The 27,064-nt window shown below is 38.8% G+C and overlaps 1 protein-coding gene across 21 annotated transcripts in view; it reads right to left on the bottom strand.

Annotated features, from left to right (window-relative positions):
* Positions 1-27,064, bottom strand: part of LIN54 (lin-54 DREAM MuvB core complex component) — a 68,679-nt gene that overhangs the window by 20,561 nt on the left and 21,054 nt on the right. For 11 of the 21 annotated variants that reach the window (XM_082726481.1, XM_082726485.1, XM_082726491.1 and 8 more), the window contains one exon: positions 19,583-19,725. The exons of 8 other annotated variants lie outside the window; for them this stretch is intronic. In XM_082726481.1, the coding sequence (XP_082582607.1) occupies positions 19,583-19,725 (143 nt within the window). Of the gene's footprint in view, positions 1-4,963; positions 5,032-19,582; positions 19,726-27,064 lie in introns of all 21 variants that reach the window. 2 more of the 21 variants (XM_082726484.1, XM_082726486.1) reach the window with 1 other exon arrangement.

The raw sequence follows: 27,064 nt of genomic DNA, 5'->3' as shown, positions 1-27,064 counted from the left end.
CCAAGGCGCCCCTGAACGTTTTAATTTTAAAATAATTTTAGACACACAAGAAGTTACAAAACTAATACAGAGTTCCCATGTACAATTTCCTCAAAGGAAGAACATCTTACATAACCATAAAACATTATCAAGACCAGAAACTGGTACAATACTATTAACTACAAACAGAACGTACTCAGATTTCCTGGTTTTATATGCAATTTGGGGGGATGTTTATAAAGATCATATAGATTCATGTAATCAAATTCCCATCAAATTACAAAACTGTTCCATCCCCACAAAGAAACGTTCTTGCACTACCCTTTATAGACACAGCCTCCCCCACCAACCCTAACCCTTGACAATCACTGACTAAACCACATTTCCCCAACACCTGAAATACTAGGTAACATATAATAGTTCATATTTTTGCAAAAGACAGAGGCATTAGAGTACCCTTAATTTCCTGGAGAATTCACAAGTTGGTCCCTTCCTTGAAGTACAGTTGTCTGAGAAACTCTGTATGAATGCCTCTCGGACTATACCCCATCACCAGAAAAGCAGCCAATATGCATTCAATAAAAATCTTTAGGGTCATCTCTTGGGGCATCTGGCTGGCTCTTTGGTTACATGCCTGACTCTTGATTTCGGCTCAGATCATCTCAGGGTTGTGGGATCATCTTGGGGCTCCGTGCTGGGCGTGGAACCCACTTGAGATTCTCTCTTCCTCTCCCTCTGCCATGACACCCACCCTGACACAACACATACTCTCTCAAAATAACAACAACAACAATAATAATACTTTTTAATTAAAAAAATCTTCAGGTATCTCTATTTCCTGATTAACATCCTTGACAGCTGGTTAAAAACCAACTATCTTAATTGAAATTCAAAATAGCAACATTTAACATGCATTAAGGGCTCCCCTCAAATACATGGACTTGAAAGATTCTATTTGTTCTATTTCCTAAGCTATTACTTTTTTGTTGTTTTTTTAAGATTTTATTTATTTGAGAGTAAGAAAGAGCATGATATGGGGGAGGGTCAGAGGGAGAAGCCAACTCCCCACTGAGTGGGGAGCCTGATGTGTGGCATGTCCCAGGACTCCAGGAGCATGACCTAAGCTAAAGGCAGACTTAAAAAACTGACTGAGCCACCCAGGAGGCCCTTTCCTGAGCTATTTCTTTTTTTTTTTTTTTTTAATTTTATTTATTCATTTGACACAGAGAGAGATCACAAGTAGGCAGAGAGAGAGAGAGAGAGGAGGAAGCAGGCTTCCCACTGAGCAGAAAGCCCGATGCGGGACTCGATCCCAGGACCCTGAGATCATGACCTGAGCCGAAGGCAGCGGCTTAACCCACTGAGCCACCCAGGTGCCCCCTGAGCTATTTCTTACAGGCTAATATCATAATTATGTTTTAAAAATAAATTTCTTTGAACATTATCTTCCAATTGGCAAAGTCCTTGCTTAAGTGAAGTTTACCTAAAAGGAAAGAAAGAAACCACCTCTGCAAATGAGGATTCTTATTCTACTGAGTGAAGCTGGAGAGAGGGAGGAAGGGGGAGAGGGAGAAGGGGTGGGGAGAGAAAAGACTCAACCAATATCAAAAACAGTGAGTTTGTAAGGTTCCATATTTGGTTCTGTCTGTAAATACTGCTTAGAAATCATTGTTTGGACATTACAGGCTTTGGGTTCCAGTTAGTCTCAATCATGTGTGTATTCAAGCAACCCAATGCTTCTCTATATCTTTTTTTTTTTTTTTTAAGATTTTATTTATTTATTTGACAGAGAGAGACACAGCGAGAGAGGGAACACAAGCAGGCTGAGTGGGAGAGGGAGAAGCAAGTTCTCCACTGAGCAGAGAGTCCGATGCGGGACTCAATCCCAGGACCCTTGGATGATGACCTGAGCTGAAGGCAGACGCTTAACGACTGAACCACCCAGGCGCCCCTGCTTCTTTATATCTTTGTTTCTCTGTTGTATGAGGGAGAACATTACCACTAAATGAAATCTATATAGCACTTTGAGCCCCCTGCATAAATTGTGCTGTTTCAAACAAATATTAAGATGGCCTCTGCTTAATCTACTGCAGAATCAGAACAATATTTTCCTTAATGCTAACTGGGCAGTGTTTACTAAAGTGTGCTTTTTCATTGAACATTAGCTCTTTAGGATTAGATGAGACATAAAACAGCCTACACTGTCCAATTAATGTAAGAAACCACTAAGGTAAACAAAGACAAACAAAACCCTTCTCTGAGTCCTTACTGTATGCTGATGGCCGCTATACATTTCCTAAATGGATGTGGTGTAAAGTGTTTCTCAAACTTACTTTATAGTAGCATTTTGGGGGGTGGGAATTCTTCTTTTTTTACAAAAATATATTGCTGCCAAGAGAAAGGCAGATGGCATCATATAAAGACAACCTATAGGAAATAGCTTTTCACAAGAAGTTGTAATAAAGAGTGATAGAGCAGCTGCACCATAAACATTTGTGAAATCTCTTAAAATAGCAATTCATATGTATTTCTACATAGAACACGACTTAAGACTCATTCTGAATCTAGGTAAATGGCAGCTAATTTTGGCATAATTTTAAAAGAGGAAAGAGCTCGTGTTTTTCTTTTTTATTGAAATATAATTGACATATTACATTAGTTTTTAGGTCTGTAGAATGATTTCACATATACATGTGTGTATATATATGTATATATATATGAAAAAAAATATATATATATATTAAAGATTTTATTTATTTGACAGAGAGAGCAGCAGGATGAGGGAGAAGCAGGCTCCCCTCTAAGCAGGAAGCCTGATGCAGGACTCAAACCTAAGCTATAGGAAGACGCTTTACCGAAAGAGCCACCCAGGTGCTCCCATATATGTATGTATCGTAAACTGATTACCACCGGAAGTTAGCATCCACTACCGGACATAACGAAGTATTTCTTGTGATGAGAACTTTTGAGATCTATTCTCTTAGCAGCTTTTTTTTTTTTTTTTTTTAAAGATTTTATTTATTTATTTGAGGGAGAAGGAGTGAGAGAGAGCATGAGAAAGGAGGAGGTCAGAGTTTGGAGAAGCAGACTCCCCAAGGAGCTGGGAGCCCGATGTGGGACTCGATCCTGGAAGTCCAGGATCATGACCTGAGCCGAAGGCAGTTGCTCAACCAACTGAGCCACCCAGGCGCCCCTCTTAGCAGCTTTCAAATACACACTATAATACTGTTAACTGAAGTCATCGTGCTGTACCTTACATTCCCAGAACTTATTTATAACTGACTGGAACTCTGTCCATTTTTATCACCTTCACCCAGTTTACCCATCACAAACCCCACCCCAGAGCAAACACCAATCTGTTCTCTGTTATCTATGAGTTCATTTTTTTTCTTTCTTAAGATTCCACGTGTAAGTGGGGGCACACAGTATTTGTCTTTCTGTGTCTGACTTACTTCACTTAGCATTAATGCCTGCAAGGTTCTTCCATGTTGTGTCAAATGGCAGAATTTTATTCTTTTTTTTTAATGGCCAAATACTATTCTATTTTGTGTGTGTCACATCTTTTTCATCCATTCATCTGTCAATGGATACTGAGGTTGTTTTCATGTCTTGGCTATCATACATAATGCTGAAAAAAACATGAGCAGACATATTTTCAAGATGGTGATCTTATTTCCCTCGGATAAATACCCACAAGTGGAACTGCTGGATTTTATGGTGGAGTTCTATTTTTAATTTTGGGGGGGAGCCTCTGTATTGTTTTCCATAGTGGCTATGCCGATTTATAGAACCATCAACACTGCACTAGTGCTGTCTTTGACGTCCTCACCAACACCTATTCCTTGTCTTTGCTAACAGCCACACAGACACATGTGAGGTCACATCTCGTTGTGGTTTTAATCTGCATGTCCCAGGGGATTAGTCATGCTGAGGTCCTTCTCATGTGCCTGTCGGCCATTTGTATGACTTCTCTGGAAAAACGTCTATTTAGTTTCTCTGCCTATTTTTTTTTCTCTGCCTATTTTTTAATTGGATTGTTTGGTTTTTCTCAATCGAGTTGTCTGAGTTCTTCACATGTTTTCAATATTACCCTTTATCAGCTATATGATTTGCAAATCTTTTCTTCCATCCCATAGGTCACTTTTCCCACTTGATGGTTTTCTTTATTGTGCTTTTTAGTTTGATGTACTTCCACTTACTTATTTTTGTTTCCTTTGCTTTTGATGTCAGATCCAAAAAATCATTGCCAAAACTGATGTCAAAGATCCCTATTATTTTCTTTTAGGAGTTTTGTGGTTTCAGGCCTTATGTTCAAAGTTTTAACCAATCTGAGTTTATTTCTGTGTATGATGCAAAATAATAGTACAGTTTCACTCTTTTGTATGTGGCTCTCCAGTTTTCCTAATACCATTTATTAAATAAAGTATCCTTCCCCCATTCTATATTCCCTCTGTCATAAATTAATTGACCAGGGGCGCTTGGGTGGCTCAGTGGGTTAAAGCCTCTCCCTTCGGCTCAGGTCATGATCTCAGGGTCCTCGGATCGAGCGCCACATCGGGCTCTCTGCTCAGCAGGGAGCCTGCTTCCCCCTCTCTTTCTGCCTGCCTCCCTGCCTACTTGTGATCTCTGTCAAACAAATAAATAAGATCTTTAAAAATTAATTAATTGACCATACATGTGTGGGTTTATTTCTAAGCTCTCTATTCTGTGCCACTGATCTGTGTATCTGTGTTTATGCCAATACCGTACTGTTTTGATTACTATGGCTTTACAATATAGCTTGAAGTCAGGAATTTGTAGGGTTCCATATTAATATGGTTTTTTGTAAAGATTTATTTATTTATTTTAGAGAGAGATGGAGAAAGAAAGAGCTCATGCACACATGAGTTGGGGGAGGGGCAGAAGGAGAGAATCTTCAAGCCAGCTCCCTGCTGAGCCCAGAGCCCAATATGGGGCTCAATCCCACAACCCATGAGATGGTCACCTGAGATGAAACCAAGAGTGAGATGTTCAAGTGACTGAGCCACGCAGGCTCCTTCATAGTAATATCGTCTGTAAAAAAAAAAAATTTTTTTTTAAGATTTTATTTACTTATTTGACAGAGAGAGACGACAGACACAGTAAGAGAGGGAACACAAGCAGAGAGAGGGAGAAGCAGACTTCCTGCCAAGCAGCCAGCCTGACATGGGGCTCCATCCAAGGACCCTGGGATCATGACCCGAGCTTAAGGCAGACGCTTAACGACTGAGCCACCCAGGTGCTCAAAAATTTGTGACAGAATGTTTATTGAGCCTATCATCACAGAAAAACTATGTTTACATTATCCTAATTACCAAACTTCAGGTTATTAAAATAAACCTATCAAGAAACAAATTTGCAAGCTTTAAAATGATTCTAACTAAGAGACAAAGGAGAAAATAAGAAGAGATAAATATTATATATATATTTTATGACTAATGAGAGTGAAACCTTGAGATGAATACCAGAACTTTCAGCACTGTTTTACTGACTGGTGAAATATCATGAAATAGCTATAAGGCATTCTTTTGCTATTTTTTCATGGATATTAACGCAACTTATATTTTATTTATAGTTATGAATTACAGTGACAAGGATGAGTAATTGAAATATAGTAGTATCCAGGGAAGCATTCAAAGAAAGGGTCAAGTGACTATCACAGGCAAAATGCGACAACCTCCTCTAAAAGCATCACCTTAAAGAAACCAGCCCTCCTGAAGATTAAGCATTATCAAGATAGGATAAATAAAATAGCATGGGGCTGGCCTAGGAGCAGAGTACTAACGATCAAAAGATCAAAGAGGCTCTATAACAAACTAATGAACAATGAAAAAAGAGCAAAAACCACTCTTAAATACAGAGAACAAATCGGTGGCTGCCGGAAGGAGGTGGGTAGGAAGACGCAGAACGTCCGCGGTGATGAGCACGGAGCAGTGCGCAAGACTGTTGTGTCATTACAGTACACCCCTAACTAATACAGCACACTGGGTATTAATTATATGTCAATAACAAAAAGGGGGGGGAGGAAGAAATTACAGACCAATGAAAATTAACCACAGCTATAGATTAAGACACAGGTGAATCTTAGACACTATGTTATAAAGCAAACTTAAAATTATTAAATTTGCTATTATAACAAAAATAATTTTGAAATAAACTTTTAGGAGAATTAAATAAGAACCTATATTAGAAAAATTCATAATAGGGCACATGGGTGGCTCAGTAGTTAAGCGTCTTCCTTCAACTCAGGTCATGATCCCAGTGTCCTGGGATCGAGCCCCACATTAGGCTCCCTGCTCCGCGGGAAGCCTGCTTCTCCCTCTTCCACTTCCCCTACTTGTATTCCCTCTCTCACTGCCCCTCTCTGTCAAATAAATAAATAAATAAATAAGAATAGTTCCTGATAAAAGTTGGCATCCCAAATCAACAGAGAATGGTGAGCTATTCAACAAATGAATTAGCCCTTTGGTCTGAAGAAAAAAAGCTGGATCCCTATAACTCATTCTGTGTAATAAATTTCAAATAGATCAAAGATTTAATCTAAAAACAAAAAAACCCCAAAACCCCAAAAACAAAAACCAATACTGGTATAAAGCCAGACACACAGACCAATAAAACAACAATAGAGTCCACAAAGAAACCTGCACATATATGGTCAAATGATTTTTAACCACGGTGCCAAGACCATTCAATGCAGAGAAGATGATCGATGCCAGGAAAACTGGATATCCGCCGTGCAAGAACGAAGCTGAGTCTGTTCCCAACGTCAGATACAAAAATTAACTCAAAAGGGATCCATGATCTAAATATAAGGTCAATACTAAAAAACTCTTACAAGGAAACACAGGGCATCAGAGTTCACAGAAGAGGAGTGCAGAAGACCCAAAGAAACCAATAATTTTTTAAAAATACAAATCTATGTGAGATCTTTAATCAATTAGATTGGTGAAGACTAAAAATGGGTGATTAAACGGAAAAGCACAGAAATAGACTCCTATAAATATGATCAACTGATCTATAACGAAGGAGCAAAAAGAGTTGAACCGATAGTTTTGTCAGTCCACGGTGCTAGAAGAGGATGCACACACACAACACTATCTCTCACACAGCTTTTCTATGGACTCAGCCCTAAAACTGTGTGACTATGAAACAAATAGTACAACTCCCGGAAGATAACACAGGAGAAATTTTAGTTTACCTTGGGTTTGGTGATGACTTTTCAGATATAATACCAAAAGAACATTCCATGAAAGAAAAAACTAGAAGTCAACCTTCATTAATATTACAAATTTCTGCTCCACAAAAGGTACTGCTAGGAGTATAAAAGATAAGCCACACACTGGGAGAAAGTATCTGTAAAACACATGTAAAGTCTAAAGATACAGGAGCCATCTGGGTTCCATTCAAGAAATTACTGAAACTAAACAGCACCACAGGAATACAACCAGTCTATGAAAAACTATAGGATATAACAACCCAATTTTTTTTAAAGGGCAAGAGAAAAAAAGGAAGATGAAAAAACTGAGAGAAATAGCAATCATTCATAAACTAATCTGATCCCAAATTCAAATATTGCATAAAATAAATATGATGATTAGGAAATGCAAATTAACTAGGTATTTAATGGCATTAAAGGAACACAGGTAAGTTAAAAATAAGTGTCCCTATCTTTTACATACATAAAGAAGTATCCACAGATGAAATGACATGATTTACTTCCAACTCAAAGTTGGAAGAGGTTACATATGAAAACAAGGTAAAGCTGATAATTCTAAAGTTGGATAATGGAGGTTAATTATACTTGTTGTACATGGAGGTCAATTATACTATCCTAATTTTTTAATATTTTTAGGCTTCTAATATTTAATTTTAGGGGTGCTGGGTGGCACAGTCAGCTAAGCATCTGACTCTTGGTTTTAGCTCAGCTTGTGATCTCAGAGTCCTGAGATCAAGCCCTGTGTTGGGCTTCCCATGCTTAGCATTGAGTTGGCTTAAGATTCTCCCTCCCTCTGGCCTTCCCCCATAGCTCGCTCATGCTCTCCCTCTCTCTCTCTCTAAAGTAAATAAATAAATTTCTTTAAATTCATTTATTTGACACAGGGAGAGAGAGAGATCACAAGAAGGCAGAGAGGCAGGCAGAGAGAGAGGAGGAAGCAGACTCCCTGCTGAGCAGAAAGCCTGATGCAGGGCTCAATCCCAGGACCCTGGGATCATGACCTAAGCCAAAGGCAGAGGCTTAACCCACTGAGCCACCCAGGTGCCCCATAAATAAAATTTTTTTTAATTAATTTTAAGTTTCTATAGTAAAAGGTGTTAATAATATGGCCATAGGACCCCATAAGTATTCAATCACCATAATTATAAAAGCATAAAACAAAACCAATATAACAGAAAAGAGAATAAATTCTTAGTCATTTATTCCTTCTGCCCCTATCCCTGGCTAATGGGTACTGGTATGAGGAGCTATAAATAAAATAAAGCTTTAGGCAACAGAATCCCAATGGAGCCTATAATCTGTAATCATGTCAACTCCAATTCTTATTAATTGTACAACAATCTATGTCAAAGTTTATCATGAAAAGACCCTTCACTTCAAATTGTACTCATTACTATCATCATCATCTCCAACTCAAATATGTGAGAGCTTCACAGCAAAAGTAAAAGCTTCAACCTCTGAAATCTCTGGCCCCAAATGGTTCTAACTCAACTGTTGATATTGTCATTGCTCCTATCACTTCCTGCCTGGATATTTGCAAAAGAAATTCAATCCTCTTTATGACCAGCCTCTACCTGCCACCAGAGACATTGCTGATTTTTTTTTGCAAACTTCACGTTAATTCTTTAGCTCTTGATGCCTTAGAAACATTCCATGAATCTCCATTTAAGGACAAAATTAAGCCTAAATTGCTTTGTTTTGAAAATTATCCATAATCTGAGGGTGCCTGGGTAGCGCAGTCATGAAGCGTCTGCCTGCGGCTCTGGACATGATCTCAGGGCTCCCTGCTCTGCGGGAGGCCGCTTCTCCCTCTCCCACCCCCGTGTGTGTTCCCTCTCTCGCGGTCTCTGTCAAATACATAAAATCTAAAAAAAAGAAAAGAAAATTACCCATAAACTAATCTTATCTTATCTTTATATGCTCTCCACTCCCTCCAAAGCATTACTAATTCTGATCAGAGTCGTGGTCTCAGCACCCCACACGCATACTCTCATGTCAGCTGTAGGCCTACACCCTCGGGGCTGACACCCACTCTAATTCATAGCCACACGAAACCTGAGCTTCAGGACGCCTCTGTAATCATCCTAGTTGTGGGTCAACCTCCTCACATAGGATCTCGTGCCATCAGAAGTCTGTTCATGGTTTTGCAATTTTGTATGTTTGTATAATTATTTGGTTCACTTCTGTCATATTCCCCCCCACATCCTACACAGGCATTAGGGTCCACGCTTCTATTTTTGCTCTCTTCTGTTCCCTAGCACAGCCCCTAACTCATAGTAGGCAAGATTAAGTATTTGTCTAAGTGGTGAATGAAGGACTACCAGGACTTACCTCTCTTCAGTCTTGAACCATCTTGTCTATACCACACAACTAAGCACCTATTTCATTATTCATTAGTGTTTAATGCACATCCAGTTTTGTCTGCCCAACCGTCACCATAAGCTCTTCTGTAGTCCCCACAGTCTCAGCACAGGGGACACACTGACCTCAATGAATACCGACTGCCACTGACAAACACAGAACAGAAGAGTCTCTAACAGAAACCTTCATTATTGTTCAGGTTCCCAGTGTCCTGGCTACTGTCAATTCCCTATGTCAGTGGAGCACTCTTGTGCTTCATGTGGATGACTATGCTCCAGACTGCCTTCTGCTAACCCAAACCCAGTCTCTTCTGTTGCCTAAGCATACAGCCGATTAGATTTCCTAGCCTCCCTAGTTAAGGTGAGGCCATGCGACTCAGCTGCATTTTAGCTAGTGAAGTGAATGGACGCCTACTTCCAGGTCTGGCCCATAAAAGCCTCCCATGTGTGCTTTTCCATGTCTTTTCCCTCCAGCGGGCTAGAAGGGAGATAACCTTTGGAGGGACTAGTAACATCGTTCAGTTTATTGTAATTTCAAGCCTATTATAATTATTAGTAAAATTAAAATAAACCGGTCACATGACTTTATAATGTATTCCAGGGAATCAAGTCAACACAATTACTTGATACTCACTAGCATCTATTACACTTTTTAAAATACAAATAAACCATTCTTCAGCAGTCAGAATTTTACATTAATCTCTTTACTCTGTGAACTGTATTTAATTTCATAAATAAACCCTAAAAATTTTATTCTAGTATAACATTTTTATGCTTGGGATTCTTTTATAATCCTCTGAAACTAAAAGATAGTATATAAATTGAAAATTTAGGGGCCCCTGGGTGGCTCAGTCATTAAGCCTCTACTTTCGGCTCAGGTCACGATCCCAGGGTCTTGGGATTGAGCCCCACACCAGGGCTCATTATTTATTATTTCCGAAAAATAAATAAATAAGTAAATAATAAAAACATTATTTCCCATTACCCTAATGTAAAGCTCTAAGTATTACGTGACTTTGTCTGGACTGAGTTAATTACTATATAGACTTCATCAAAGCAATATAAAATATTACAAATTGTCATTATTACAAATAAAAGAAGATTTTATGGGAATGCACCTCTTAATTAGACAGATGATGGTACTCATGTTTAAAGATTATTTCCCATACTCACAGCTAAGTATTACATATTGCAAGAGTGAAAGTTCAGTACCAATTCTATTCTTACTTTTCTTATAAATACTAAAAACATTTGCACAAGTAAACAGAAGAATATTTATTGTAATAATATACATTAATATTCTGAACAACTCCTGAGTTTTATACCCAAACTTACATTGTATTCTACCACTAAAAATTATTTCTAATGATCTGAAAACTCACTTAGGTCCTCCTTTAATTTAATGGAGAGAAAAAAACCTGGAACCTATCTGAACTACAAGCAAAAAGTTTTAATAATCTGCAGTCATTTGTTTCTCAATTTCTAAGACATGTCAAAAATGTCCAATGATAGGTGCCCTGTTTATCCAGATACATTCAAAAATAATTAGGAAAAACTTTTTCCCCCCCCAAAGATTTTATTTATTTATTTGACAGAGAGAGATCACAAGTAGGCAGAGAGGCAGGCAGAGAGAGGGCGGGAAGCAGGCTCCCTGCTGAGCAGAGAGGCTGATGCGGGGCTCGATCCCAGGACCCTGAGATCATGACCTGAGCCGAAGGCAGCGGCTTAACCCACTGAGCCACCCAGGTGCCCCAGGAAAAACTTTTTTTAGCTTCCTACAGTGATAACAATGTTTTTATCGTAACAGAGATTTGGGTTACATAGATATATGCATTTTATCTAAACTCATCTAATGGTACCTTTTTTTTTTTTTAAAGATTTTATTTATTTATTTGTCAGAGAGAGAGAGGGAGAGAGAGCGAGCACAGGCAGACAGAACGGGAGGCAGAGGCAGAGGAGAAGCAGGCTCCCTGCCGAGCAAGGAGGCCGATGTGGGACTCGATCCCAGGATGCTGGGATCATGACCTGAGCCGAAGGCAGCCGCTTAACCAACTGAGCCACCCAGGCGTCCCTAATGGTACCTTTAAAATCTGCATATTTCAACATACATAAATTTCACCTCAAATGAAAAGCCTCTAAACAAATAGTGAATTCTAGTCAGTGGTATGCTTAATGAAGTATTTGGGGCAAAGTATACTGGATATGTACAACTTACTCTGAAATGAATTTTTAAAACAAGATGATTAATGGATACAGGGACAGTAAGATAAATGACAAAGCAACTATAGGAAACTGTTGAATCTAGAATTTAATTATAAAAGCTTCATAGAATTCTTCCAAGCTAGAAGAGCTATAGGAAGAATTCAAGAAGTTATACTGGTCACAGAAATCAGAGAAGAAACTTTACTTTTTTTGTTTTAAGATTTTCTTAAACCATCCATGCACAGCCGGTGCTCTGAAATCCCTCACATGGCAGTCTGCATTCTGAATGGCTAAGTGATGGCTCAGTTACTTTCCACAGGATGGGCAAACAGGGCAGATTTACTTACCAAATAAAAGCCAAAAATGAGAAAAGCACTTCCCCGGGTTGAAGAGCAAAACTTTCAAGATGTATATGTAAGGTGTATTCAAAGATATCAAGGGTAATTTGCATAAACTCTCAAAAGAAGAGTAAGATATTTTGAAGATGCATTCACGTTCATCATAGAGACGTTAAGGGGAAAAAAGACAATCATTATCATTACATAAAGTATGATGAGGCCTTGGATTTTAGGAATATTTACTTAAGACTAAATTGGTGGGAAAGAAAGGGTTTCAAAGTTTCTAACCTCTTGTTTCTTTGATCCAATTTTCTTTTTATTTTTTTAAAATATTTTATTTATTTATTTGCGAGAGAAGAGTGTGTGAGAGAGCACAGGTATGGGGAGCAGCAGAGGGAGAGGGAGAAGCAGGCTCCCAGAGGAGCAGGGAGCCTGATGCAGGGCTCAATTCCAGGACTCCCGGATCATGACCTGAGCAAAGAGCAGATGCTTAACTGGCGGGACCACCCAGGTGCCCCTCTTTGACACAAGTCTCCAGAACACAAGGTCTGGAAACCTTTACCTTTCTTGAGTTCATTTATCCAAAAGTTCACTGTCCTGAAATCTCTCTGATCATATTTGAAATGAATCAATAGCCCGGCTTCACTGTGTTCTAAGTCACCTGCTTTTAAAAGAATATAGTTTCCCTACCCTAGATGTTTAAGTTTTAAATTCAAATTTTTTAAATGGTCCAGACAGCCACTCCAGCAATGAAAGGAAGACTAAGATGACCATCAGATAAGAGCTATAAAATAATTACGGTTAATATATTAGTCGACTCAGCAGGAAAGTAAGACAGCACGCAATGAACCACAGGGAAGCAGCAGCAGAAAGATAGAAACTGGAAGAAAGAGTCAAATGGAAATGCTAGAAATTTTAAAAATCCAGCTATCAGTGATGAAGAAGTCCTTCAGTGGACCCAGGTAGTCAACTCCACACAAATGAGGAAGGAATCAAATCATTTGAAGACATGTTAACAGAAATACCCAAACCAAAAGAAAAAGAAAACGAAATGGGAGAAGAAAAACAGAAGACAGTATCTAAAATGATGGAATTAAACCAGTCTAACATTTTTGAAAATAGAGTTCTAGAAGGAAAAGAGAGAAAGAACAAGGTAGAAGAAATATTTGAAGAGATAAGTCAAAAGTTCTAAAAAAAAGACAATAAATTATATACCCAAGACAGTTTAAAATCAAGATAAATATATATTTTAAAAAGATAACAATAACACAGCACAGAGCTGGATAAATTAACAGTCAAAACACAGAAATCCAGGGACGCCTGGGTGGCTCAGTTGGTTGGACGACTGCCTTCGGCTCAGGTCATGATCCCGGGACGAATCCTGCATCAGGCTCCCAGCTCCACGGAGAGTCTGCTTTGCTCTCTGACCTTCTCCTCGCTCATGCTCTCTCTCACTGTCTCTCTCTCAAATAAATAAATAAAATCTTAAAACAAACAAACAAACAAACACAGAAATCCAAATATAAAGAGGAAATCTTGAAAGCAGTCAGGGGAAGAAAAGATACATTACATATATAAAAGAAGGAAAGACAAAAAGTACAGCATTATTTCTCACCAAAAATTATGCGAACTAGAAGTCAATGGGGTGACTTTTTTAAAGCTCTGGGGAAAACTGACAACCCAGTATTTTTTTACCCAATGAAAATACCTTTCAAAAGTAATGCTGAAAAGTAAGACTTTTTCATGCAATACAAAAGCTGACAGAATCTCACTAGTAGAATTTTCCCGAAAAGAAAGTTTAATTTTAAAGAAAGGGCTTTTTTAAAAGATTTTATTTATTCATGTGAGAGAGAGAGAGAATGCAAGTGGGGGAGGAGCAGAGGGAGAGGGACAAGCAGACTCCCACTGCGTGCAGAGCCCGAGGTGAGGCGTGACGGCAAGACCCAGGCCGAAGCCAAGAGCTGGACACTCAATGCACTGAGCATTCCAGGCATCCCTCCCCTAAGGAAAGTTCTTTAGGGAGAGTTTTATGCCAAACTAAGATTGGGGTCTACAGAAAGAAAGGAAGTAAATAAGATACAGCTAAAAGGAAAGTAAAGGACTGACTTTTCTTATTTTTAATTATTTTAAAAGGTAATTTTATGTAAAGCAAAAACAAAAAATATACTATGGAGTTCATAACATGTAAAAGTAAAATGTTTAAAAATGACAGCATAAAGGATAGGAAAAAAGAACTGGAAATACTCAATTGTAAGGTTTTTACACAACATGAAGTGACATAAATATAAAGGTAGACTAAAATAAGTAAAAAAATGTATTATTTGACTCTAGAACAACCAATAAGTTTTTAAAAGTTCAAACTATAAAAAGCCAATAGTGGAGACATAACAGAATCACAAAAACTATTCAATTCACCCAAAAGAAGGCAGAAAAAGTTAAAAAAAAAAAAGGAAGAGATGAGATAAAGAAAAAATAACTAGTAAGATGCAAGATTTAAATCCAATCATATGAACCACTATATTAAATATAAATGGTTTGGAAATACTTTTTACATTGTCTATTATCTAATCATCTTATTAATATAATTCTAGTAGTTCAAGAGCAGACTCTTAAGTTTTACATGTGTGTGATAATATAACATGTAATTTGTGACTCTCCCCTTCTTCTGAAACTCTGTGCCATTTGTTTCCTCTTCTTGCAACACCGCACTAAATGCAGGCCGTCAGTGGAACTGAACAAGTGTGGTAAGTGGATATGCTTGTTCAACACTACACCATAACAGGAAGTTAGATGCATTTTCTCCCCTTTCTAATTATGAAATTATCCTTTTATTTTTATTATTTGAAGTATTTTTAACCAAAATGAAGGCTGGCTACCATCAGGATTTTTCTACATGTATTAAGATGTACTGTATATATTCGTAAACTTATTCTTCTTCCTATTAATATTGTGAATTCGATGGATAGGTTTCTGCATGTTAAATCACACTGCATAACTCAAAATATGCCATGAAAACAAAAAACAGTACTTAAAGGTAAGAATAAGATTATAGGACAAAAGACATTAAATGTCAGAAAGTAGAGAACAGCACTGCTAAAATCTAAAGCAAGAAGAAAGTAAACCAAGTAGAATCATATTTTCATTGGCTTAGTGCTTATTTACATACCTAATAAATACTTTAGAGAACTGAGTATTACTTTAGAAAATAAACAGAATGGAAGAAATGCATCCTACAATAATGAGATAACTATAGTATCAAGTAAATTGAGAAAACATTGGACATGCCTGACTTCCAAAATAAGCCTGATAACATCAGTTTCAAAGATGGAGAAGAAAGGGAGAATGGTCTGCAGAATGTGATGAGAAGAAGCACGAAAGACACGTGGTCCCACCCACTCCGCGGCCGGCTCAGTGGCCTAAGGACTAAAGGAGGAAAAAAAATGGCCATCATTTAAGAGATCTGCTGGAAAAGCAAGTATCTTAGGGGAGAGTTGGTTATCTGTTAAAACAAGAAAGTAAAAGAAACCCTCAGTAAAGAGGTTGAAGATTAAGGTATTATTTTGATTATGAACTCCAGGGAGGGCACAGTGGAGGGGGTTCAAGAGGATCGGATAGGTCAGAACAGGGATAGAAGACAATGGCAGCCTTAAGGAGATTAGATGTGAGAGAGAAACGGTGATGTAGGAATCTGGGCATCAGGATGGTACCCTATATAAACAGGAAGAAAGAATGAGAGAATTCCTGCTTATTCAAGGCAGATGGTCAGAGTGTGAGTGTCGGCAGGCCGGAAAAGGTGGGTACTTGGCGTTCCTTTTGACCACTTTTGATCAATGGGCCAAATCCTTACTTTTCAGCCTTTTTCTTAACCGACTTTCCTGACATTTGAGATTGTAGCCCAATATAATTCTTGAAGTCATCTCCCCTTCCATTTTTTTTAGTTTCTCTTACAACATCTCTTAATAGTCCTTCCTTTCCACTGATTCCTCCTCTTTGACTATGCTTAATATTTCTGTGGTTTGGTCCTGCTTTCTTTTCTCGACACACAACCTCATGCCCCCTGGTTGATTTCATCTATATGCATAGTTTTAGTCACTGCGTATATTCAGCTTCCTAATGGACATCTTCCTTTAGATAATCAGTGGGTACTTCAATGACCAACATCTCAAGAATTAAATAATATCTTTTTGCTCAAATCAGCTATTCTATATTCCCTCTCTAGTATAAAACGATTACGTGATTTTTTTTCCTACTATCTCAAATTTAGCTGAAGTGAGGCCTCCAACGCTGAGAACTACAAATGATAAAGCCCCACACTCTAAAAAGGAAGACATGACATCCAAGGAAGACTTACTGAAGGAGAGCTTCCCTATCATCCACTTCCTGCCTATTGAAAATGAAACAAAACAGATTAGAATTAGAAATTAATTCATAAACAGAAAATGTTACGGCTTTATACCTCAGTAAGAACAAAGGCAGAGGCTCTCCAAGAAAATCCCTGAGACAGATTGGGTGATAACTATAAGAAAGGAAAATGCACATCTTAATTTTTGGCTGGCAACAGACTCTGATAAAGAAGCTGCGCATTCGTGTGTGTGTGTGTGTGTGTGTGTTAAACTCTTAAGCCTATCTTGGTCTACCCACACCAGAAATGAATAGTGATAGAGTTCTTGGGAGAACCTGACACATACCCCCAGTTTAGGACACAGGTGAACACAGAAACTGGTCCCAGCCTGGAGAACTGTGACAGCAAGAAGTTGGATGGAGCTATCAAAATGGCAGAGCAAGAACATGGAGGACAGCAGTTAGTCAAGGGGCACTTCTATCACTGGGTTCCACAGGCTTCCTATTAGCCAAACTGATGCTGCAGAAGGGCCACAGCATCCTGAGGGGCCAAAGACATATGCCTCTGCTGTAAGGGTGTTCTGAAGTAAAAGGCTGTAGGATAGACTACAGGAGGCAAGAGACAGTCAGGAGAAAACCACCCAAGACAGCCTGGGTATGCACCACACTCTTGACAGAGAACTGGGCAATGTGGACTTCCCCACCGGGTCTCCAAAACTTTCCTAAATGCACTTCTATAAAAGTCCATACTTGGGACACCTGCCACACTGGCCGCTAGTCTACAAGAGTTCCAGCACATAAACCTTTGTCCTTTCTCTTCTAACCATCCTTCCAATCAGTAGCCAAAAGCAGAAAGGGGGGAGGGGAGAAGAAGGGAAGAAACAGATTACACTCCTCTTCTCTACTACGTGGTCCCTGAGCCATGATTAGGCCTGAGTTGAGAGAGAAGCTTTCAACTAGATTTAAGGTTTTGACTAGACTTTTCATATCTGTGAATTTAGTCACCAAAATAAGGCTTGTTCTTATACTGAAAAACAGCCTCTTGTCAAGAGGTAGGGAAGGAAGATCCAAGACCTCATGGCTAAAGTCAAGGATGAGAAAAAAACAAAGCTGGTTCCTATCTGCATGCTATCAAGGATAGGCCATGGACCAGTCATACTGGTTGGTGATGCCCCCACCTACTCTGTTGTTCAAGTCAGGAATCTAGGAATCATCCTAGAGTCTTCCCTTCCCTAGGACCCTGACGTCTAGCCTATGTCTTAAAAGTTCTTTTAATACATCTCTTCTTCTCAAGCCCCTTAGCTACCAGTCTAGCTCAAACATAATGTACTATAATAATCTAATTTCGTCATTTCCCACCCTGGCCTACACTTTAGAGTTATAAAATATTAAAATACCTAAACCCCACCAAGCCTTAGAGACTCTCGTTTAAATGAAGTCAGAGTAGGACCCAGCCATGAGTGTTTTCAAGGGGTTCCAGGGGACTTCAAAAGTTCACCCAAGGTTGGGAATCACTAACCTAACTAGTCTCTCAGAATACTGCCACAAGAATCCTCTTTTTCAAAATGCAAATCTCATATTATGCTAGAGTTGTGGTTTCCAATTTAGGGTACCCATTAAAATCACTTAGCTTTTAAAAATCCTGATACCAGGCCAAACTCCAAATCAATTAAAAGCATCTCTGGGGGTAGGAACCAGGCATTCCCCAGGTGATCCCAATATACAGATAAGGATACCGCAGTGCTAGAATCAATGGAAAGCCACAGAAAGTCTTCAAGAACAATACAGTGCAAACTCCCCTAAAGATAACAAAACCTTCCATTTAACCTCAGCACCCTCAGCTCTCACACTACCAAAGCAATGTAGTTCCCTCAAGGACCACATACTTTTCCACTTCTGTGTAAAGTATTACTTCAATCCAGAAAGCCTCCTCTGCTTACCCACAGCTAAGACCCAAAACGCCTTTAAGGTTAAGAGCTTTCAAGAACAGCCTTTGTATAAACCTTCCCTGATACACGGCAGAGCTCATCAACCCACTTGTAACCGTCATGATTCTGTAGGGCAATATTTAACGTTTAGGTCTAACTTCCTTGTTGAAATGAAAAACTTGTCTTATTCGTGCTTTTATCCCCAGTGCCTATCACTATGCATAGCACATAGTAAGCACTCAAATATCTGTTGAATTCACCTCATTTAAGTAAATTACTATTTTCTAATTATGCAGATAAAATCTCATTTTAATGAACTATAAGAGACATACTTATACATTATATTCAAATCTCATTAAGACAGAAACCAACAGCTATACTTTTTTAAAAAATGTAAAACAAATGTTTAACATTTGTTCTATTAATGAATAATAAGTTAAGGAAAAAGGTAATATAAAGGGTAATAAGTTTCCAGAATCACAAAGGCAGCATTTTACGGAATAATGATGCTTCGCTTTCCACCTGAATATGTCCTTTAAAACATACCTTTGCAAAATGTTATGCTGGTATAATCAATCTGTATGTTTTAGGAAAGTGAGCAAAGACTCCTTACTTGACATAAGAGTAAAATGATAGCTACCTTAAGATGAAAACAAATTATGGAAAGCTTCTGAATGCTCTGAATGCTCTACACTTAAGTCTAAAGACTCTGAGAATCTGGTTACCAGCATTCGATGGCAATTTCTAGTACTCTAGGTACTCTGTTTCCCAGCAAGAGCTCAGATCTCCATGAAAACAGAGTATTTTATCAAAATAATATGATAAAGTTACATTTAATGTTTTAAATTCATATAGTCACTACATATGTGACTTCCCAAAGACAATAATTCTGCACAAATATTAACTGAAGAACTAAACACATCATGTACCTCATTCAAGAGAGCTTTGTTGTACACACATTCATATGGGCCATGGAAATTGTCTTCGCATGCCACGTGATTACTAGGTTACTATGTGTTTAGAGTAAGTTTTGTTTTTTTTCTGCCATATAACCTTGATTACTAAATTAATCTAGTATTTGATGAACCCTTATTGCTTGTTCGGGAATATATTAAAACTGAAGTATCTAAAGTGACTAGTAAGAACACAAAAGCATTAACCACAACACTTGGCATTTGTGGCTAATTTTTTTTTTTTTACCTTATTTGGCGATTTCAAAGGTGAGATGGCTATTTTATTTGGTGTCTGTGTTGTAGAATTTAAAGTTGATCCAATAACACCACTTTCAGATATTGTTATGGTCTTTGATGGAGTCCCGGGAGTAGACTGTGAAAGAACCCTACCTGCAAATGAGAGGCAGCACATCAGTTCGACTTTTTTCAATAATAATATAAAAATGTATGTGTTGATGATCTACACCCATAAGGACTGTAGTACATATGTTCACTGTTTCATTGTATCCAGGCATGAACTTAAACTACTCAAGTGAGTCCTGAGTGAACTAAGTTGAAACCAGTCAGAAGGAACAAAACAATGCTTCTTAGTAACACTTAGTATCTTAATAGCACTTAAGGGAAAGCCCATGAAAACACATGTCTGCTCACATTCTCATCAATCCTACTAAATTCCATCTATCAGAATTAGAAAATAGGCTCAGGACAACTACACAACAGGCCCTGTAAGTCAGGCCCTGAATCAGTCTCAAAACTTCATCTCTGTGCTATACTGCAGGTGTCTTACTCTGAACTTAAACCATTCAGGACTCAATTTAAAGCCACCTCAATGAAAGTTAACCGACCAGCTTGAACACTGGTTTAAAACTACCTGATTTCAGACTGCCAAAAGGAAAGGAAAAACTTCCAACAGGAATTCAGGAATACTGTGTTCCCTTCTGGACAACACCCATTAGGAAAAACACGGGAAAACTGTAGGGTGTCTGGATGGCTTAGGAAATTGGGAATCATATCACCATGAGTTGAAACATTGGGAATTTTTAACCTAGGCAAGAGAGGAGTACAAAGACATGACACACCTTCAAATTCTTAAAAGAGAGGCATGTGTGACCGGTTCACCAAGTACTCTGGTTCTCTCCCATTCTGGGCACGTGAGAGAACTGCCCTTCTGACCTGCCCCACGCCCTGGGATTAGTCTGGGCCAGAGCATTTACTGCCTATGCAAGACCTTTCAAAGCTCTCTTTCACTCTGCCACATCTGAGACGGCAGTGCCTCTGTCAGCCTGAGTCCTTGAGAGACCATGGTAAGAAGAGGCCCCTTTCTAATCCACAGTGGACATGTAGATAATCTTATCAAGTACGAACAAAAAGTACAATTTTTTTTAAACTTCGGAGACTCAGATTGTTGATTAGGGCAGGAAAGCCAAGATGACCCTGACTGACGCAGGCTGTCAAGCGGAAGGATCAGAGCCGCTCTGTAACACATCAGATGCACCCCACGCACAGAAACAGAAGTTTCAGCTCAGCACTAGGAAAGAACTTCTAACAAAAACTTCCAACTGAAATGACTATTTCTCACAAGTGAGTCTTCAGTCACTGACGGTGTTCCAAGCAGATGCTGTATAATCAAATCCACTGGCTAAAGAGGGAATTCAAGTACCCAAGAAAGAGAAAAGGTAGATAACTATATTACCTCTAAAATCCCCTCTTAGATGCTATGATTTAATTCATAGATATATCCAGAGATGAAAGAGAGAGGGAGAGGGGAAAGCAAGAGAAAAGAAAAAAAAGAAAGGCCTTTCTCTTTAGACAAAAATCAAGAACTAGCACTTAAGAGCTGCTGGATTATTTTTTCTGGTAACAGTGCCACAGTACACAGTTTCTTTTTAAAATCAGGTTTATCTGGGGCGCTTGGGTGGCTCAGTGGGTTAAGCCGCTGCCTTCGGCTCAGGTCATGATCTCAGGGTCCTGGGATCGAGTCCCCCATTGGGCTCTCTGCTCAGCAGGGAGCCTGCTTCCCTCTCTCTCTCTCTCTCTCTGCCTGCCTCTCTGCCTGCTTGTGATCTCTGTCTGTCAAATAAATAAATAAAATCTTTTTAAAAAATCAGGTTTATCTGAACTTTAAAAATTTTAAAAATATTTTAACTATTATTTTTTCAATTTCTTTGTAGTACATGGTTACATTTAATTTCATTGATAATACTCATTAATGAATTTCAGTTGAGATTTTTTTTTAACCTGAATTACATCGTAACTAAGTAAGTCAATTCCACATAAACTAAATGAAATTTACATCAAATATTTTTAGGCCATCCTAAAGTGTTGAACCTGTCTGAAGTAAAACATTTGCCTGTTCTAGTTTCTAAAACTAATACCTGTGGGATAAACGTGAAGCCCCAAGAACCACTACATTTTTAAGAAAAAAAATTATCAATAAAGACAAAGTTCCATAAAATGCTCATTTATGGTTATTACTATAATTTCTTATTTATTTGGCATTACACAGATTCAGAAAAAAGTTTATGAACAAGTTAATACAGAAAATTCTCAATTCCTGAAAACAACTGATCCAGGTAAAGGCCACTTAAAAATGAATTCATTTAAAACGGGGACAGGGGCGCCTGTGTGGCTCAGTGGGTTAAGCCTCTGCCTTTGGCTCGGGTCATGATCCCAGGGGCCTGGGATCGAGTCCCGCATGGGGCTCTCTGCTCATCAGGGAGCCTGTTTCTCCTCATCTCTCTCTCTGTCTGTCTCTCTGCCAATTTGTGATCTCTCTCTGTCAAATAAATAAATAAAATCTTTTAAAAAAAAATAAAACAGGGACAAAGGGACGCCTGGGTGGCTCAGTTGGTTGGGCAGCTGCCTTCGGCTCAGGTCATGGTCCCAGCATCCTGGGATCGAGTCCCACATCCGGCTCCTTGCTTGGCAGGGAGCCTGCTTCTCCCTCTGCCTCTGCCTGCCATTCTGTCTGCCTGTGCTCGCTCTCTTTCTCTGATAAATAAATAAAATCTTTAAAAAATAAAAATAAAAATAAAACGGGGACAAAAACTTTAAATAACAAAGAAAATTAAAAGTAAAACTTTCACTTTTGGGGGGAACTTATACTTAACAAAAATCCAATCTATAATTAAAACTACACTAACTCAAAAAAAAAAAACTACACTAACTCTTAGAACGAACTGGTAAGTGTGGGGGGAAAGAGAATTTTTCTGAAAATGTATATGTCAGCAAAATGACAGATTCTGTTTGATGGGCATAACATGATCATATTGAAGGTCATCTCTGCCAATATATTTCAGGGTTTCGTCAATTTTTCCAAGAACCCTCTATACCTCTTTAAAATTCAAGTTATTCTTTTTTAGGGGCTGGCTTATTTTTCATCCAGGTAGCATCTCTCCTGATTATTTACTCTCCAAATCCCTATTTATCCTTAGCTCTGCAGACAGATTCAAGCAAGGATACAAGTTACACAATTTACCCTTGAAGTCAATTTCCAAGGTATTTACATCTATTGTTGGTTGTTCTCCAAGAATCAAGAGACTTACTCCAAAAGACGGGGATTGGGGGGGCAGGCAGAAAGCTTGCTTATCTGAGTGAGGACTAATTCTGTAAGAGATTAATTTATCAGTGAATATTCTCACATTGATGAAGCTTGCTCCACTGTAGCAACCCTGTACTTCGGGAGTTCCAAGAACGAGGACCTCCGTATCTCATTTAACCCTCTCCAAAGCCTTCTGAAGTGTTGGGTATCAACATCTCATAGAAATAAGATGAATCGGGGGTGCCTGGGTGGCTCAGTGGGTTAGAGCCTCTGCCTTTGGCTCAGGTCACGGTCTCAGGGTCCTGGAATTGAGCCCCATATCAGGCTCCCTGCTCAGCAGAGCCTGCTTCCCCCTCTCTCTGCCTGCCTCTCGGCCTACTTGTGATCTCTCTCTCTGTCAAATAAATAAATAAAATCTTAAAAAAAAAAAGAAAAGAAAAGAAAAGAAAAGAAAGAAGATGAATCGATATTTACCCAAGATCACAGACAAAATCAATAGAAGGGCCATGACTGAAACCCAAGTTTCCCAGTAGCTCTTCCCACACACCACACCACTTCCACAACACACACATTCATTTAAAAATACACATTCAACGAACCACATCTATGTGCCAGAAACTGTGCCAAGTCCAGAAGGATAACAAGATCAAAGAGCTACCATTGATGTGGTACATATATACAATGGAGTGTTATTCACCTAAAAAAGGAATTCTTACATGCTACAACATAGATAAACTATGAGGACATTATGCTGAGTGAAATAAGCCAATTACAAAAGAACATACACTGTACAATTCCAATTTTATATGAGATACGCAGAGCAATCAAATTGACAGAGACAATGGGGCACCTGGGTGGCTCAGTGGATTAAGCCTCTGCCTTCGGCTCAGGTCATGATCTCAGGGTCCTGGGATCAAGCCCCGCATTGGGCTCTCTGCTCAGCAGGGAGCCTGCTTCCTCCTCTCTCTTCTGCCTGCCTCTCTGCCTACTTGTGATCTCTGTCTGTCAAGTAAATAAATAAAATCGTTAAAAAAACAAAAAGTTCAAATTGACAGAGACAAAAAGTCTCTGTTAGGAGTTGGGGTGTGAGGAAGGAAAGGGGAATCCGTGTGCAACAGGGACGGGTTCTCTTTCGCAAGATGAGAAAAGTTCTGGAGATGGATGGTGGTGACTGTGTTACAACAGCATGAACATACTTAATGCCACTGAACAGTCCACTTGAAAATGATTAAAATGATATATATATTATACACAATTTATGTACATATATCTTATCATAATTTTTAAAATATAAATAATTTTTCTTAATTAGATGATAGAACAAAGCAAAAAAATTATCACTACAAAAAATTATAAATACAGTAGGGGAGACAGACAAGAAAACCAAGAATTATAATACAGTGACTAATGTAAATATTAAAAACCAGTATGAAATTTATTTTTTATGTTAATAAGGGATGAAAACACTTTATTTCCACCAGTATGAAATGTAAAGAAGTCTGGTTAAGAATTTTTTTTTCATATTTATTCATCCACCCTGGACGACACTGCGGGGGTCCTCAAGAAGTTGGAAATAGAGTCGCGCTGCCATCCAGCAATCACACTACTGGGTATTTACCCTAAAGATACAAATGTATTTTTATTGCTTCTTTTTCTTTCTTTTTTTTTTAAAGATTTATTTATTTATTTATTTGACAGAGAGATCACAAATAGAGAGGCAGGCAGAGAGAGAGAAGCAGGCTCCCTGCTGAGCAGAGAGCCCGACATGGGACTCGATCCCAGGACCCCGAGATCATGACCCGAGCCGAAGGCAGCAGCTTAACCCACTGAGCCACCCAGGCGCCCTATTGCTTATTTTTCATCCAGGTAGCATCTCTCCTGATTATCTACTCTCCAAATCCCTATTTATCCTTAGCTCGGCAGACAGTTTCAAGCAAGGATACAAGTTACATAATTTCCCCTTGAAGTCAATTTCCAAGGTATTTACACTCTATTGTTGGCTGTTCTCCAAGAATCAAGAGACTTGGGGCGCCTGGGTGGCTCAGTGGATTAAACCGCTGCCTTTGGCTCAGGTCATGGTCTCAGGGTTCTGGGATCGAGCCCCGCATCGGGCTCTCTGCTCGGCAGGGAGTCTGCTTCCTCCTCTCTCTCTGCCTGTCTCTCTGCCTACTTGTGAACTCTGTCAAGTAAATAAATAAAATCTTAAAAAAAAAAAAAAAAAGAATCAAGAGACTTACTCCAAAAGATGGGGGTGGGGGGGGCAATGATCCGAAGGGGCATGCACACCTGAATGTTCATAGCAGCAATGTCCACAATAGCCAAACTATGGAAAGAACTCAGATGTCCATCAACAGATGAATGGATAAAGAAGATGTGGTATATATATATACACACACATATATATACACACACACATACATACATACAATGGAATTCTGTGCAGCCATCAAAAAACCCTTAAATCTTGCCATTTGCAATGACGTGGATGGAACTAGAAGGTATTATGCTAAGTGAAATAAGTCAATCAAAGAAAGACAATTATCATATGATCTCTCTAATAAGAGAATTTGAGAGGCGGGGTGGGCGGGTCATGGAGGGTAGGAAGGGGAAAAATGAAACAAGATGGAACGGGGGAGGGAGACAAACCTTAAGAGACTCTTAATCTCAGGAAACCAACTGAGGGTTGCTGGGGGGTGAAGGGGAGGGATAGGGTGGCTGGGTGAGGGACACTGGGGAGGGTATATGCTGCGGTGAGTGCTGTGAAGTGTATAAGACTGAGGACTCACAGATCTTTACCCTGGGGCAAATAATACATTGTATGTTAATTTTAAAACGATTTATTTATTTATTTGACAGAGAGAGACAGAGAGGGAACACACACAGGGGGAGTGAGAGAGGGAGAAGCAGGCAGCCAGATGCGAAAACTGATCCCAGAACCCTGGGATCATGACCTGACCTGAAGGCAGAACCTTAACGAACAACTGAGCCACCCAGGCACCCCTAAAATTAAGAATTTAGTAGGTATAATTAAGTTCTATGGGAATACATGAGACAATCAGGGGGAAGAGTATAGCAAAGAAAGGCATTGTAAGTAAAAGGAACAATGCAAAGATCCTAAGTCCTAAGAGAAAATGGTCCATTTGGTAATCTCTTAAAGTAAGTTAAATCCTAAGTATGGAACTAATAAGAGGTGAAAATGAAAAAAGTATGTATTAAATCAGCAATGCCTTTAATGTTAAGAAAGCACTGTAACTTGAATTCAAATCTGATAGAATGAAGCCAAGAAAGAGATGAGAAATGGATACAGCCTAGGAAAACTTCAGCAAGGGTGTGTTAAGATCAGATTTGCATTTTAGAAAAAATCACATATATAAGCTAAGTTTATCTTGACTACAAGACAGAAAAAGATATCTATCTCCAATGAGAAGCCGAAAAGTCATTTAAAAACAATCTAAATGTACTTTGAAAAATCAATAGCGCAATATAAAGATAAAACCTTCTTGTGATAAAAAGAATTCAATAGGAAAGCTACTTCAGTGGTTTAAAATTTGTCTCAAATGAATTAAAAAGTCTATATAAGGTATCAGTTGACAGTAGAAATTCTCTCTCCTACTAAACTTAATGCTAATAATTCTAATAAAGTTTATTAGAGGTCTACCTATGCCTTTTGGTAGAGCCAATAAATCTGCCTATAATTAAAAGGTGAAGTGGGACGCCTGGGTGGCTCAGTTGGTTGGACGACTGCCCTTGGTTCAGGTCATGATCCCGGAGTCCCAGGATCGAGTCCCGCATCGGGCTCCCAGCTCCACGGGGAGTCTGGTTCTCTCTCTGACCTTCTCCTCACTCATGTTCTCTCTCACTGTCTCTCTCTCAAATAAATAAAATCTTTAAAAATAAAATAAAAGGTGAAGTTAAGATTAGTGTGTAAACACATTATATAAATGATCCAAAGACTCAGCAATGACATCATTATAGTCAAATGTAAAAGAGGTGAAATCTTGGCATTTACCAAATACTCATTCAGACACTTCTGCAAATACCACAATTGTTTAATATATAATTTTCCCACCTAATTAAAAAATTTAAGAAACTCTCTCAAACTCAAAACGAGTAAAAAACAAAACAAAACAAAACAAAAAACACTGCACTGAGACATTCCTCTTGGTGAACCCTCTCCACCAAAACCTC

The sequence above is a fragment of the Mustela nivalis genome, assembly GCF_964662115.1.
Source record: "Mustela nivalis genome assembly, chromosome: 4".
Taxonomy (NCBI): domain Eukaryota; kingdom Metazoa; phylum Chordata; class Mammalia; order Carnivora; family Mustelidae; genus Mustela; species Mustela nivalis.
This window is presented reverse-complemented; position numbering and strand designations above follow the sequence as displayed.